This window comes from Marmota flaviventris, chromosome 10, assembly GCF_047511675.1.
Source record: "Marmota flaviventris isolate mMarFla1 chromosome 10, mMarFla1.hap1, whole genome shotgun sequence".
In the NCBI taxonomy this organism is placed as follows: domain Eukaryota; kingdom Metazoa; phylum Chordata; class Mammalia; order Rodentia; family Sciuridae; genus Marmota; species Marmota flaviventris.
In genome coordinates, this window is record NC_092507.1 from 40,645,794 (window position 1) to 40,661,519 (window position 15,726).

General features: G+C 39.1%; 1 protein-coding gene and 1 pseudogene across 5 annotated transcripts in view; one reads left to right on the forward strand and one right to left on the reverse strand.

Moving 5' to 3' along the window:
• Window positions 1–358: 358 nt before the first annotated feature.
• Osbpl9 (oxysterol binding protein like 9) overlaps window positions 359–15,726 on the forward strand; it is a 138,255-nt gene continuing 122,887 nt past the window's right edge. For 4 of the 5 annotated variants that reach the window (XM_027944917.2, XM_027944918.3, XM_027944919.3 and 1 more), the window contains exon 1: window positions 378–497. In XM_027944917.2, the coding sequence (XP_027800718.2) occupies window positions 387–497 (111 nt within the window). In that variant the 5' untranslated portion in view covers window positions 378–386. Of the gene's footprint in view, window positions 498–15,726 lie in introns of all 5 variants that reach the window. The other variant, XM_027944920.3, reaches the window with a different exon arrangement.
• Window positions 4,816–5,541, reverse strand: LOC114100271 (large ribosomal subunit protein uL23-like; annotated as a pseudogene).

Sequence of the window (15,726 nt, forward strand, 5' to 3'; positions counted from 1 at the left end):
CTATGTTTTGTCTAGTGCAAAACAACAAATGTTTATTAATTGAATGGGATTTGTGGAACAAATGCATAAGTGAATATCAGAAGTGAAGTATTTTGGTATCATCGCGGCTTATTATTATTTATTCCTTGTGTGAATAAATAATCATAACAGCAGTATTCATGCTTGCATTCTCGCTGGCTGGCACCGAGCCCTGCACACAATAGTCGCCCTGAGCAAGCGTGTTTGACGGTGATTGCTGGGGGCGTGGGTCCGCGAACCCACCCACAGCAGCCGCCGCTGGCTCCGCCCCGGCCCCGCCCCGGCCCGAGGCGGCCCCGCCCCCCGCATGCTGAAGGCCATATAGGCGAGTGACGTCAGGCCGTTTGTTGTCATTGGCGGCTCCCAAGATGGCGTCCATCGTGGAAGGGCCGCTGAGCAAATGGACTAACGTGATGAAGGGTTGGCAGTACCGTTGGTTTGTGCTGGACTACAATGCGGGGCTGTTGTCCTACTACACGGTGAGTTTTCGGAGGACAAAGCTCCGAGCGCCTCGGGGACCTTCCTTCTTGGGTGGAGGTGAGGGACCGGGACTTTGGGTAGCCGGGTTGAGGTTGCTAGGCTGGGGGTGCCGCCGTACGAGAGGGTTCCCTTGTGGGGGAGGGTTTTGCGTCCTGCATAGCCAATGAGGGTGAAGGAGATGTTGTTGCAGCCAATAAACAGGCACTAGCTGTCTGATTTATGGGTTGGGGGCAAGCCACTTTCTTTTTTTGGGGGGGGAGGTCTGGTTTTAAGCAGGTGGTCGTGTCCCACGCGGTTGTGAGCTGGTCGTAGTTATGGTTTAAAAGGTCCGGCTATGCGGTCCATGCCGCCTCTCCACGTTGTCGTGGACTTTACACAGTACTCTCAGGCCCTGTAGACGGCCGCACCCCTTAGCTTCCCTCCAGGGAACAGAGAGCTCTGCTTTTTTTGCAAGCGTAGCCCGAAGAGCCTGGCCATGTCCAGAGGTGACCCTCGGACAGAACCAAGGTGTCCAGAATTCCTCCTGTCTGTCCAAGTTGGGGGTGTTATTCAAGGGATACATCCCATTTTTTCAGCGGGAGACGAACGTAACCGACGCCTTAACTTTTGAGAAAAGAGGATTTCCTATGCGCGCGGGTCTCTTTAGGCGAGAGGTAGAAGGCATAGTGCAGTGTCCCCTTGAAAGTTATATTCTGGATGGGCTGAGTTGAGGGTTTCATTGTCGTTAACTCGGAGCAATGATGGTGGGCAAGTAGGTGAATTCTTATGAATTTTGTTTTCGATTACCCCTGCCACCCCATAGCCTTAGAGATGGAAGGTCAGTGGTATCTGAGAAAGAAATTACTTACAAAGTTATTCCTCTGCATGGTGTATAGTTAATAGCTAACTAGAGGGAAGAAATCACTTAAAAGGACGAAATGTCTTGAAGGCTTTAGAAAATAAGGGAAAATAAAATTATGGAAGAGTTAATGTTAATGAGAGAAATGGGAACAAATTTACGCATTCATTAAAAAAATATTGAGTTCCTGCTATGTGTGTTTCCATGCCAGCAAGAATCAATGATGATGAAGACATTCACTGTTTCTCTTCTCAGGAGCTTTCATTCTAGTGGGTCCCTTAATTCATTTTGCTCTTAATAACGCTACAGGATAGGTACCTACCTATTCATTATCCCCATTTAATATCCCCATTTTACAGTTTTGGAATCTGAGGCTCCAGGCTTTTATGTAATTGCTCAAGATAATATAGGCAAGCAGTAAGTGGTGGAATCAAGATGCAAAATTCTTGGCTTTCCAATTGTTTCCATTAAGCTTCACTTTCACTGCAGGAAGGAAATATGTGAAAGCTCTAAGTTAATAAGGCAAACCTGCGAGAGTTAAAGTATTAGTTTTCATCATCCAGCTATCAGTTTCCTTTCTCCACCCTTTTATGTGGGAGAGTACTAAACCTTAATGAGTCTTAGGCCCGTTTTTTAAGATTATTTTTCTGTAGGAATGGAAGAGAGGCGACTGAACCTCATATCCTGAAAAATCTGGAATTAGAAAATCCCATGAGCTAGATAAATGATGAGTAATATTTTGTTTCAATAAGTGTGAATCAGAAAAACACATGGAACCTATTAAATTTATTCAAGCTAGAGTAATTCCAGTGAGTGGCACTATGGAATTAAGTTACTTTACAAATCTGAATGTGGTATCTTATAGGAGAGGTCCCAAGCTCTGGTTCTTGGGAGGTACTAGCCCAGATATAATGTTTCTTTTTCCTGTTAGTGTATGTCATTTTTCTGCCTCCTTTTGGTTTTTGAATACTTGGACAAATACCTCTTTGTCTTACTGGCTAAATACAGGTTTATTTATTTTTTTTTCATATACTTCCTTTTCTTTGTCCTTAATACACTTATCCTCCCTTTTGAGACTGGATTCTATACAACATTATCCTTGCCAGAGGAAGGAGGTATCATATTTCTCACTAATGGCCATTTAGAAGTTTTGGCCCCCTAGTTCTTTTTTTTTTTTTTTTTTTTTCTTCCCCCTCGTACTGGGGATGGAACCTAGGCGTGCTTTACCACCATCTTCACTGGGAGTACAGGAATGTACTGCCACACCCGGCTCCCCTAGTTCTTTTGTGTTAAAGTATTTGCTTGCAGAGTAATGTGACACTAAAATGATACACAACCCCTAATTAGAGGCATTCCAGTAAAGATAGGAAAAGGATAGGTATTCACTGGGAAAGCAGGAGACACTTTGAATGTTGATGATGAATTCTGTACATTTGGACATTTTTTCAGGATATTTGGATTCTGAAGGATTTGAACATACATATTAATGATTTGCATGTGGCTGATAGATTGCAGCTGTATTTTCTAGGACGAATATATGAATTTGTTATACAGTATTTTAAGCAGGGGAATAAATAGCAAGTCACTTTATTTCTTGTTTCCAAAATCACTTGGGCTCTAATCTGACTCTGTGGTTCTTCATCTATGGGTATCCCTGAAAACTCTGAACTAAAACTACATTGGCCTTATTTTAGAGTCAGCCTATCCTGAGAATGGATATTGAGATAATCTCAGGATTGGGTTAGGATCATTGAAATTGCTGTGAACTGAATAGATTCACCCAGGCCATTCTTTTTTTTTTTTTTAAATATTTATTTTTTAGTCTCAGGTGGACACAACATATTTATTTTTATATGGTGTTGAGGATCGAACCCAGTGCCCTGCGCATGCCAGGTGAGCACGCAACCGCTTGAGCCACATCCCCAGCCCCACCCAGGCCATTCTTCATCCTGGATGTTCACTACACTTCACTAAACTATAGGATGGAATATTTTCTTTTGTTTCATAATTTATTTTGTTTTTATAATATTGAAAAAATTTTTTTTTTCCAGTGCTAGAGATTGAACCTATGGCCTTGTGCATGCTAGGCAAACTTTCTATTACTGCACTACATTGCCAACCCAATACTTTGCTTTTGAAAAAGAGTTTCATATTTTTATTTTGCCCAATACAAAACTAGAGAAACTGATTACCTCCTTTAGGAAAGTAGATTTAGGCACTTGTTTTCCAGTTCTAGCCGTGTCTCTTAGTTATATTTAATAAAGTGTAGTTCATACAGCAAGCATTTATTTAGGACTGACTTTGAAATAGGCATTGTACTGTCTATGTTGGGACTGTAAGCATGAAGTAGAGATAATTCTTTTATGTAGGAACTGACAGTGTTGTTGGCATAACTACAGCCATCTTCCTTTTACCCACCCCCACTTTATGAATACTGTTCTTATTCTCAAGAGATAGAGACTTGCTGGTCTCTGTTCTCTCCTTGAGAGATAAAAAGTTGTTCTTCTCTGTTCTCAAGAAGCAGTAACTTGCCTTCCGCAAAATCAGGTGATGCTTGCTATGCCAGTAACAAGGGCTAAACCTGCCCCTAAAGGACGGCCATGATTCTGATAAAAGGTAATGCTCAAGGGGGATTTGCTGCTGCTCTCCCTCTTCTGCTGCTCTTTCCTGCTTGCTGCTGCTCTCCCTCTCTTGCTGTTTTTTCTGTGTGAGACAGCCTTGTCAGGTGTCTGACAATAAATCTGCTCTGTAATTGGTGTGCCTGTGGTTAGTCCTGCACCACTTGTCTTTCAAGTGTAGCAGAGTAGACCCTTAGACATAATTTCAAAACAATATGATACTTTCTATAATAGAAATATGAAGAATATTATGGGGACATGGCTTAGAAAAGGCTGGAGACATTTGAGTTGACTTAATGGAGGAAGATAGAAGAAGAGCATTTCTGGCAATGGGCAAAGATATGCATATACTGGGAAGCTTGAGAACATAAGGTGCATTAGAAGGGTTTTGAGAAATTCTTTTTTGTGTGTGGTACTAGGATTGAACCCAGGGCATGGTGCATGCTCTACTACTGAGCTATATTCCCAGATCTCCACTTTTTTTTTTTTTTTGGTGGGGGGAGTACTGGGGATTGAACCAGGGGCAATTTGCCACTGAGTTACATCCTCAGCCCCTTTTATTTATTTTTTCCTTTTATTTACTTATATGTGGTGCTAAGAATCAACCTCAGTGCCTCACAGATGCTAGGCAAGCACTCTACCATTGAGCCACAACCCCAACCCTTTTTATTTTTTATTTTGAGACAGGATCTCACTAAGTTGCTTAGGGACTTGCTAAGTTGCTGAGGCTGGTTTCAAATTTGTGATCCTCCTGCCTCAGTCTTCTGAGTTGCTGGAATTACAGGTGTGTGCCATTGCACTCAGCCCTTTATTTTTATGTTGCAAAAAATGTATGTTTAGAATGAGGTAGCCAGACTCTGTTTAGATGATTTCAATTTTGTTGGCAGTGGTCAAAGCATCATAATCAGGAGCCAGTTGAACATATACTTTTTTCACTCCTTTGGGCCTGAAGAGTGTTGACCTTGGCCACATTAGCATTACAGAGCTTCTTTGTAGCCTAGGGATAACACCTTGGCCACATCAGTATTACAGAGCTTCTTTCTTTTGTTTTGGTACTGGGAAATGAATCCAGGGGCACTTAACCACTGAGCCACATCCTCAATCCTTTTTTTGTATTTTATTTAGAAATAAGGCCTCCCTGAGTTGCTGAGGCAGGCATTGAACTCTCTATCCTCCTGCCTCAGCCTCCCAAGCCACTGGGATTATAGTAGGCATGCACTGTTACTCCTGGCATTACAGAACTACTTCTTTTTTTTTTTGATCAACTTATTTAATCTAGTGTTTGTTAGCCCTAACATCCACAATGAGCATAAGTGTGTTGTTATCTTCAGTCTTTTTCTTGGCTGACTCAGTGGTCAGGGGGAACTTGATGACAGCATAGTGATCAATCTTGTTTTCCCTGGGGCTGCTCTTCTGAGAATATTTGGATTGCCTCTGGAGTTTTAATATCTTGGGCTGCTGAAGTTAGGTGATGTACAGATCTTCTTGTAGCTGTGGATGCCTTTCAACACTGCTTTTTGGCCTTCAGAGATTTTCTTTGGCTTTGGCCTTGGGAGGGGCAGGAGCTTTATTCGCTTTCCATGCCATATTGGTGGAAAAGCTCCCAGCCCTTTATTAACATTTTTTTAAATTTATTTATTTTTTATAGTTGGACACTTTATTTATTTATTTTTATGTGGTGCTGAGAATCGAGGGCCTCGCATATGCGAGGCGAGCACTCTACCACTGAGCCACAACTCCAGCACTCCCCCTTTTAAAATATTTTTTAGTTGTTGATGTACCTTTATTATTTATTTATTTATTTATTTGTGGTGCTGAGGATCGAACCCAGTGCCTCACACATGCTAGCCAAGTGCTCTGCCACTAAGCCATAACCCTAGCCCCCTAGCTCCCTTTTTAAACATTTTATTTTGTTTTATTCCTAGGTTATCCATGTTGGCTTCCAACTTGCTATCCTCCCACCTCAATCTCCTGAATAACTGGGGGTTTGAGAAATTCTAAGCAGCTCTAGTAGAAAGTGAGATTGAATTCAGAAGGTATTTGGAGCTACAAGTTAGGCTTGGAGTTAAAGATCTGTTGGCTTATAGCACAAAATTGGTTATTTGAAAATTTATTATTAGATGAAATGCCCAGGGAGAGCTAAGGATATACATTTAGGAACATTGTGTGAATTGTGAACTGTTAGTGTAAATCATGATCACAAAGGAAGATGAGAAGGAAAGAAAATTGGAATAGGTGAGATATTGATATTCAAGGACCTGGAAGGTTAGAAAATTCATGTCTTTTGTTAATTTATCAAATGTGTATTGAGTACCTACTGTATGTCAGGCATTTTGCTAGAAAGTGGGAAATAAAATAGAAATCAACCATACTCAGGATACCTAGAGTGTACTGAGTGGGGGGTAAAGCAAGTAAACTATGATGGGAAGCACAGAATATTGGAGGGGCCATAGTTAGGCTGTGTGACTCCTAGAAGAGGCAGATTTGTTTTGACCTGAATGAAGTAGAGAGGTTAGGCAGGTGACTAGAGAGGGAAAGGTGCTTGAAACAAATGGAATAAATGTTTTTGGAGGAGACAAGAGTAAGGAACTTGTCAGTCCTGGAACTTAAGCTGTGCAATAGGCAATAGTGGGAGATAAACTGGAGAACTAAGCAGTGGGGCAGATAATAAAAGGCTTTTTTGGCAAACTCTGCTAAGAAATTTGAATTTTATCTTTAGGGCAGTGGAGAGTCATTTTGGTGTTGCAAGCAGTTTTTAATTACTAAAAAAAATTTTACTTTAGAAAATTTCAAGTATACATAAAAGTAAAGAGGATAGAAAAATGAATTTCTGTCATCCAGCTTATACAGTTATCAACATATGGCCAACCTTGTTTTATTAATAATCTTATTAGCTCCTTCCTCCTCCATTTCCTAAATACCACATTACTGCATTTCATTTGTGAATATTTCAGTATGTGAAACTCAAAGTTAAGGTTTTTGTCTTTTTTTGGAGATACTAGAGATTAAACTTAGGTCCTTGTGCATGCTGGGCAAGCACCATCTATTGCTGATCTACATCCCTAGCCCCAAAGTTAAGATTTCTTTTAAAAAATGTTATCAAGGGGCTGGGGTTGTGGCTCAGTGGCAGAGAGCTTGCTTCGCACATGTGGGGCACAGGGTTCAATCCTCAGCACCACATAAAAATCAATAAACAAAATAAAGATATTAAAAAATGTTATCAAAATACCTTTATTACAGTTAAATAGTAACAATAATGTATTAATACCAAATATCCAGTCTGTTCTGTTTTGTTGATTATCTCAAACTTGTCTCCCTTATCAGTGGTTTGGGTTAGGATTCCAAATGAGATCTGCATATAAAAGTCCTGAGTATCTTTTAATATTTAGATCTTCTGTCCCTCCTTTTTTCTTCGCCATTTATTTGTTTAAGAAACCAGGTCCTGGGACTGGAGATATAGCTTAGTTGGTAGAGTGCTTGCCTTACATGCACACCAGCACCAAAACCAAAAACCAAACAAACAAAAAACAGGTCCTTTGTTGAATTTTCCACATTCTGGATTTTGTTGGAGACATCCTTTTAGTATGTTTAAACATGTTCCTTTGTCCTCTTTATTTCCTATAAACTGCTACTTTGAGCTAGAAGCTTAATCAGATTAGTTCTTTTTTTCTTTTGAGCAAAAATACCTCATAGGTGGAACCTATCAAATCAAGAGGCATAAGATAACTGGTTTTCTTTCTGTGAGGTTAAAACTGATCAATAGATTTAGGTGAAAAATGTATTTTTATTTATTAATTTTTTGTACTGGGGATTGAACCCAGAGGTACATTCCTAGCCCTTTATATTTTTTAATTTGAGATAGGGTTTCATTAAGTTGCTTAGGGCCTTGCTAAATTGCTGAGGCTGACCTTGAATTTGCAGTCCTCCTTCCTTAGCCTCACTGGGATTATAGGCAAAATATGTATTTTTTAAAGCATGCTGTGGTTACTGAGGAGATTGTTTTTTGGCAGGGCTTAGTGATTGAAGTGAGTGAAAGGGGAAGAGGAGGATGATGACATCCAAGTTTTTGGTTTGAGCTGGATGAATAGGGAAGATAAGAACAGGTTCTGGGAGAAAGGTGGTTGCTTTTGGGTATATTGAAATTGAAATAAAGATGTATTAATAGTTTGGAGCTTAGTACAAAAATCTGGGCTGCATATAAATATTAGTTTTTTAGATATGAGTACTCGAGAGAGTGACTGTGAAGAATAGATCTTTGGTTATGACACTGAAAAACACCACTGGATTAGTTATCTATTGCTTGGTAACAAATTCCTCTTAAACTTATTAACTATAAACCACAACTATTTATTATCTCATAGTTTGTGTCATACTTGAATGGTTCAGGCTCAGGGTCTCATGATTGCAGTCAAAACATTAGTCAGGGGGTTGGGAATGTGGCTCAGTGGAAGAGTACTTGTTGGGAATGTGGCTCAGTGGAAGAGTACATGAGACTCTGGGTTTGATCCCCAGACTGCCTTTCCACCCCCCAAAAAGAGACATTAGTCAGGATTTAGTCATCTGAAAGGCTTGACCAGGGTTGGAAGATCTGCTTCCAAGGTGATTCACACAGTTGTCACAAAGCCTGTTTCTTGCTGACTGTTGGAAGGTGGCCTTATTCCTTACCAGGTAGCTTCTCTCCATTGGGTTACTTGATGTCATCATGACAGGCAGCTGGTTTCACCCAGGTAGAGTAATCCGAGTGAGAGCAAGGACGATGACTCCATACTTTTCATGACATGTTCTCAGACCATCACTTTTGCCTTATTCTATTCTTTAGAAACTAGTCATTAAGTTCAGCACATGTTCCTGTGGGAAGGAATTTTATACACTGGGCACATTGGGGGAGAAGGAGGATTTACCGCCCCCCCCCACTGCCGCAGTCTGGCTGGGCACAATTCAGGAGCCACTTGTCAAAAGAAACGAACTTTATTTTTACAACCACACACCGCACCACACAGCTCCTCAGGAAAAACCCTCAGAGCCCAACTGCCACCATGGGCTTCTCCCAAGCCTCTCCACCTCCCCCACTCCTCCTGCTCTTGAGGCCCATTGGCTGGGTTGTGTGGGTGGAGCCAAAAAAAAGTCCCCCAATGAGCAGCTGCGTGGTCTGAAAGGGCGGGGAAACAGCCCAATGAGCATCACCGCAGAGGAGCCAATCAGCTAGAAGTTGCTGGCCGCTGTGAGCCAATCATCAGCTGGCAGCTGGAAGTTTGCTGGGGCCCCTTTGGCTGTGGCTCTCAACACCCCACCACCCTTTTTTTTCAGTCCTGGGGATTGAATCCAGGGGTGCTACATCCTCAGGTCTTTTTAAAATTTTGAGACAGGGTCTAAGTTGTTGAGTGTATTGCTAAATTGCTGAGACTGGCCTCAAACTTGCAATCCTCATACCTCAGCCTTCTACATTGCTGGGGTTACAGGAGTGTACCCCTGTACCCAGTTGTCTTTTTGAAAGGAGAAATTATGGCATAATTTTAAACCACCAAAACCTTATGTAAGGGATTGTCATAAGAAAAGCCTGAATAGGGGAATGAAAAGGGACAACCAGAGATAAAAGAGAAAAGCCAGAAGAATGTGATTGTCATGGAAATCAAGGTGGGGATAGTAAGTTGGCCTGAATACTGGTGAGAGGATTGATTAGATAAGGGCTAATACATATCTACTAGATTGATCAACTTGAACATTGATGTCCTTAGTGAAAGCAGTTTGTATGGAAGGGTGGGTGTGGAAGACAGATTGGAGTGGTTTGAAGAATAAATAGGAGGAAGAAGTAGATCAATAGATGTGGATTATTCAGGATGATTCATTGCTGAAAGGGCAGAGAGCCATATGGAATTGAGGGGAAGGGCTTTAAAGTTAGGAATATGCTTAAACGTTGTAGGGATAAGTTATAGCAGGATCCATGTTAAAAATGAGGGAAGACGTCTGGGGTTGAGGCCCAGCAGTAGAGCGCTTCCCTAGCATGTGCGAGGCCCATCCTGGGTTCTATCCTCAGCACCACATAAAAATAAATAAAGAAAATAAAGGTATTGTGTCCAACTACAACTAAAAAATAAATATTAATTTTTTTTTTTTTAAAGTGAGGGAAGAGTCCGGACTTGAGAATAGAAAAGATTTAGAACATTGGCTTTGGGAACTGGAAAAAGGAATAACTAAAGACAAATTAAAGGCTAAATAGCATGAGGAACTATTTTGATTATAAAATGTTTTATTTAGTCATTATACATACATGTTTAACCCTTTTTCTTGATTTGTATTGTTTTTTTGTAACAGTTTTCAGAGAAACAGTGAATTAGTAAGTTACTCGTGCCACTCAAAATTATTCTTTGTAAAAGGAGTCATTAGAGAAATCACATTCTTTGCCATCACACACTGGAAGAGACTCATGATGACTTTGCATTTTAAAACCACTGCTAGTCAAAACACATTTAGGTGTTATTTGGCAGTTTTTAGCAAGTCTAGAAGATTTTTTGAAATCCCCATTTAATGTTTGGATTTTAGGTTTTTGAAATGTTTAAGTTTAAGTAATATATGAAAGAAGTAGTCTCAGATTCTTCTAGAAAGATGTCAGTGCCATTCTTATCAAATAATTAAAAGTAAATTTATTTTTTTTCTAAATAAACTACTCTGGAGTGTATCAATTTTTTTTTCTTTTTTCTTTTTTTTGAATCGGGGATTGAACCCAGGGTGGTTAACAACTGAGCCACATTTCTAGCCTTTTATAAACTTAAAAAATTTGAGACAAGGTCTCACTAAGTTACCTAGGACCTCATTAAGTTGCTGAACCCTGCTTTGAACTTGGCGATTTTCCGGTTCAGCCTCCAAGTCACTGGGATTACAGGCGTACACCACTACACCCCGCAAATGTTGTCTTTATTAAGCTTATATGGCATGTTTTAATATTGGTTGAGTATCCCTTGGTGGAAATGCTTGGGACCAGAAGTGTTTAGGATTTCAGATTTTTGGGGGATTTTGGAGTATTTGTATGAGTATCACAAGATATTTTGTATATAAAATAAAACTAATTTATGTTTTATATACACTTTACACACATAAGCTGAAGTTAACTTTGATACTTTTAGTGGGCTTGTGTTTTGATTGCAACCTGTCACATGAGGTCAGATGTGGAATTTTCTACTTGTGGAGTCCTGTTTGTGTTAAAAAGTTTCAGGTTTTGGGACATTTTGGATTTCAGATTTTTGGTTAAGGATGTTCAACCTGTGTACAAATCTGATAAAATAGCTTTAGAATTGTTAAAGAAAAATTATATTGCAGGACAAAGTGGCACACACCTATAATCCCAGAGACTTGAGAGGCTGAGGCAGGAGGACTTCAAGTTCAAGACTAGCCTCAACAATTTAGCGAGGCCCTAAGGACTTAGTGAGACCCTGTCTGAGAATAAAACATAAAAAAGGACTCGGGGTGTGGTTCAGTGGTTAAGCGACCCTGGGTTCAGTTCAGTCCTCAGTACTTGCCCCCTCCACCCTGCCCTACTCCCCCCAAATTATTTCTAAATTTAAATCCTCTGAAAAGAAATCTTCTGTGGTAATAAGTGGTATCAATGGGAAGAAATGTGTGAAAATTTCACTCTGTTTTTTCCTAATCCTGCTGCCCCCATACTGAGGATTAAAACCAGAGGTGCTTGCTTGCTTGCTTTATTTTTATTTATTTTGGTACTGGGGATTGAGTTCAGGGGTGCTCTATCATTGAGCTACATTCCCAGTCCATTTTATTTATGAATTTGAGATAGGGTCTCACTAAGAGGATGAGGGTCTTGCTAAGTTGCTGACACTGGCCTTGAACTTGAGATTCTCCTCCCTCAACCTCCTGAGTTGCTGTGTTTTACATAGACCATGGAAATATACATATTTACTATTAGTATATTCTGCAATATTTAGAAGGTTATATAAACTAGAGTAGGACTGTGCCATTCTGTCTGAGTATCTTTCATTTTCCTTGAATACAACAGTTAGTCTTGATTTTTCCCTTTCCTAAAACTTCTTAGCCTAGCTCATAATTCTCTTGGGTGTTTAATTAATTTATATTTGTTATAATTAACCAACCATATCTCTAGTACATTCTTTAACAGTACAACAGGTTTGTAACCTCCTTGGTGGCAGTTTGTACTGAACCTTATAATCTTCAAGCCCTACAATGTAACACATTATTTTAGTGAATAGAATGTCCAGGGTCCTCAAACTAGGCTTAGAGTTAAGATGTAGAAGACCACTTGGAATTCTAGTTTATATAGCCTTCTAAATATTACAGAATATACTAATAGTAAATATGTATATTTCTGTGGTCTATGTAAAACCTGATTGAGATTATATAAATAGCAGTGACTTCTGATTAATTATCCAGAACCTGTAGAACTGTGTGGGATCTTTTGGTTAAAATCAGACAGTCAGTTCTTCTTGCTGTTTTGAGCAGTTTTGTTGATGGTAATAATTTTCTGAAAGATAAAAAGTAAAATTGCTAATCTTTTTTTTTTTTAATTTATTTTTTAGTTGTAGTTGGACACAATGCCTTTTATTTATTTATTTTTATGTGGTGCTGAGGATCGAACCCAGGGCCTCACTGGTATGAGGCAAGCGCTCTACTGCTGAGCCACAACCTTAGCCCCAAATTGTTAATCTTAGAACTTGGCTGAATGCCTGTAATCCTAGTTACTGGTGGGGAGGGCTGAGGAAAGGAGGATCTTAAATACATGACCAGCCTTAAAATCCTGCTAAGATCCTGCCTTAAAATACAACTACACCTTAAAAAAAATAAAAAATAAAAAAATACAATATGATAAAATATACTACAATATAATAAAAGGTCTGGGGATGTAGCTCAGAGGCAGAATGTGCTGGGTTCATTCTCCAGTACCACCAAAATAGAATTGTTAATCTTAAATATGCCATTTCTATATGTGGCAATAGTTGTGGGATTAGATTTTCTAATAGTTAGGTAATAGGTAATCCCAACTAGAACTAGAACAATACAAAAGTGATTTAGATTAAGAATTAAATTCCCTTTACTGCTAATAAAGAAAACCAAATAAACATCCAGCCCAATCAGTTGTTTTCCTTCTTATTGATTTTGTTGTAAAGAATTACCTTCTTAGACTAATCTAGACTGCCTTTAAAAAAAAATGGAATTTTCGCCTGGTATGATGGTGCATGCCTGTAATCCCAGCAACTCGGGAAGCTAAGGCAGGAGGATCTCGAGTTCAAAGACAAGCCTCAGCAAAAGTGAGGTGCTAAGCAACTCAGTGAGACCCTGTCTAAATAAAATACAAAAAAATAGGGCTGGGAATGTGGTTCAGTGGTCAAGTGCCCTTGAGTTCAATCCCCTGCCTTCTTCCCTCCTTCCCTCCCTTTTTCCTTCTCTTTTCTTTCTTTCTCTTTTTTTATTTTGTGGTACTCAGTATTGAAACCAGGGATGCTGTATCACTGAGCTATATCCTCAGCCCTTTTTATTTTAAGACAAGTTTCACTAAGTTGCTCTGGCAGGCCTTGAACTAGTGATCTTCCTGCCTAAGACTCCCAAACAGCTGTTATTACAGGTGTGCAGCCACTGCACCCAGCACTTCAGAAGTCTTTTTTTTTTTTTTAAACTTCTTTATGTTATTGAAAATTCTGTCTTAGTTTCCAGTGATAATTTTGTTGCTAAACCTAGTGGGTACCTTTTTACTCTTAATCTTAGAGCTGTCTCTGTAGTATATGATGATGGGTTACTCTTTCTTTTAAAACTTTAAAACAGTAGTTTTACTCTTCCTGAGAAGATGATAACCTGTTCTTAATTAAAGGGAAAAACATTCAAAAAATAGTGAAAGGTATATCTAATAGAAGGAAGAAGCTAAAAGTTCTGCCAGTTATGGTGGCACATGCCTGTAATTTCCGTGACACTGAAGGCTGAGGTAGGAGGATTGCAAGTTTGAGGCCCTCATGGATTACTTAGCAAGATCTTATCTTGAAATGAAAAATAAGAAAAGGGCTGGGAATGTAGCTCAGTGGTAGAACAACCTTGTATTCAATCCCCAGTTACTGAGGGGGATTAAAAAAAAGAAAGAAAAAGAAAAGTCTGACCTAAAATTTCACTGTCTTTGTTTTGGAGAGTAGTTTTTCATATGACTCTATGTTTAAATGCATATGTATGTATATTTTAAATAAATGGAATCATTTTATACATGACAATCTATAACCTTAAAAGCATCTTAAAATTTTTCTATATAATTTATTATACCATTTTATATTATATAGTCAAGTGGGCAAATGAACAAGGTATAACACTTTCTTTCAACCTTACTTAATTAGGTCCAGATCTCATTTATATGGTTTGTTCATTAGCCTTCCAGCATTGTGATAAAACACCTGAGATAATCAACTTAAAGGAGGAAAGAAATTTTTTTGGTTTATGGTTTAGAAGATTTCAGTCCGTGGGGGATCCTTTGCTTTTGAGACTGTGGTGAGACCGTAAGTCATGGCAGGGAGTGCATGGTAGAATGCACATTCTTTTCAAGGGCATGCCTGAATGACCAAACTTTCCTCCAGTATCCCCCAACTCCTAAAAGGTTCCTCCCAGTGGTGCAATAGGATGGTGACCAGACCTTTAGCATATGAACCTTTGTGTTCATTTAAGATCCAAATCAGCTGAGCATGGTGACTCACTCTTGTAATCCCAGCTATTTGGGAGGTTGAGGCAGGAGGATCATAAGTTTAAGGCCAGCCATAGCAACTTTGTGGGATCCTGTCTCAAAAGAAAAAAAAAAAAAAGATGGGGTTATAGCTTAGTGGTAGAGTGCCCCTGAGTTCAATCCCTGGTATTAAAAAAAAAAAAAAACAAAACAAACAAACAAAAAAAACTAAACCTTAACGTCTGGCTTTGTGAGATTAAGATTCCTATGTTCTCTGTGATGCTGAAAGAGATAGTAGTACTAATATGTCAAATAGTTCTCCCTTATCTGAGCAGGGTACTTTGCAAAATCCCAGTGGATTACTGCACATAAAACCAAACCCTACATATATAATTTTTTTAAACTATGCATAGTCTATGATAAATTTTAATTAGAAAATTAGGCATAATGACATAACAATAGCTATGGTATAAATAAGACAATAATTATAACAATGTACTGTAATGAAATTTATGTGAATGTGGTCTCTGTCTTGAAATATTGTATTGTATTCACCCTTCTTAGGATAGTGTGTGATGCTACAGTGCCTATTTAATGAGATGAAGTGAGGCGAATGACATAGGCTGAGTAGGTTAGGCTACTTTGTAAGGGTTACTGGAACATTAACACTGTGATGCAGTTGATTGGATAATTGGATAACCCTGACAGCTAACTACATGACTGAGGAGCAGGTAGTATATACAGCATGGTTAAACTGGACAACGGGATGATTCATGTTGCAGGTGAGCATGAAGGCATTAGATTTCATCTTGCTACTCAGAATGGAGTACAATTTAAAGCTTAGGAATTATTTCAGGAATTTTCCATTTCATATTTTCAGACTGTAGTTGATTACAAGTAACTGAAACCTCAAAGAGAAGCCATGGATAAAGCGGGACTGATATATTATCTACCATGGTTCTGCTTAGCTGGATATTACTCTCTTAATTAAAGCAGTAACAAAGACTCACCAACAGGCAAGGAGAAGATATGCAGATTATACTTTTTTTAAAAAAATATTATTTTCTAGTGGTTGATGGACCTTTATTTCTTTATTTATATGTAGCACTGAG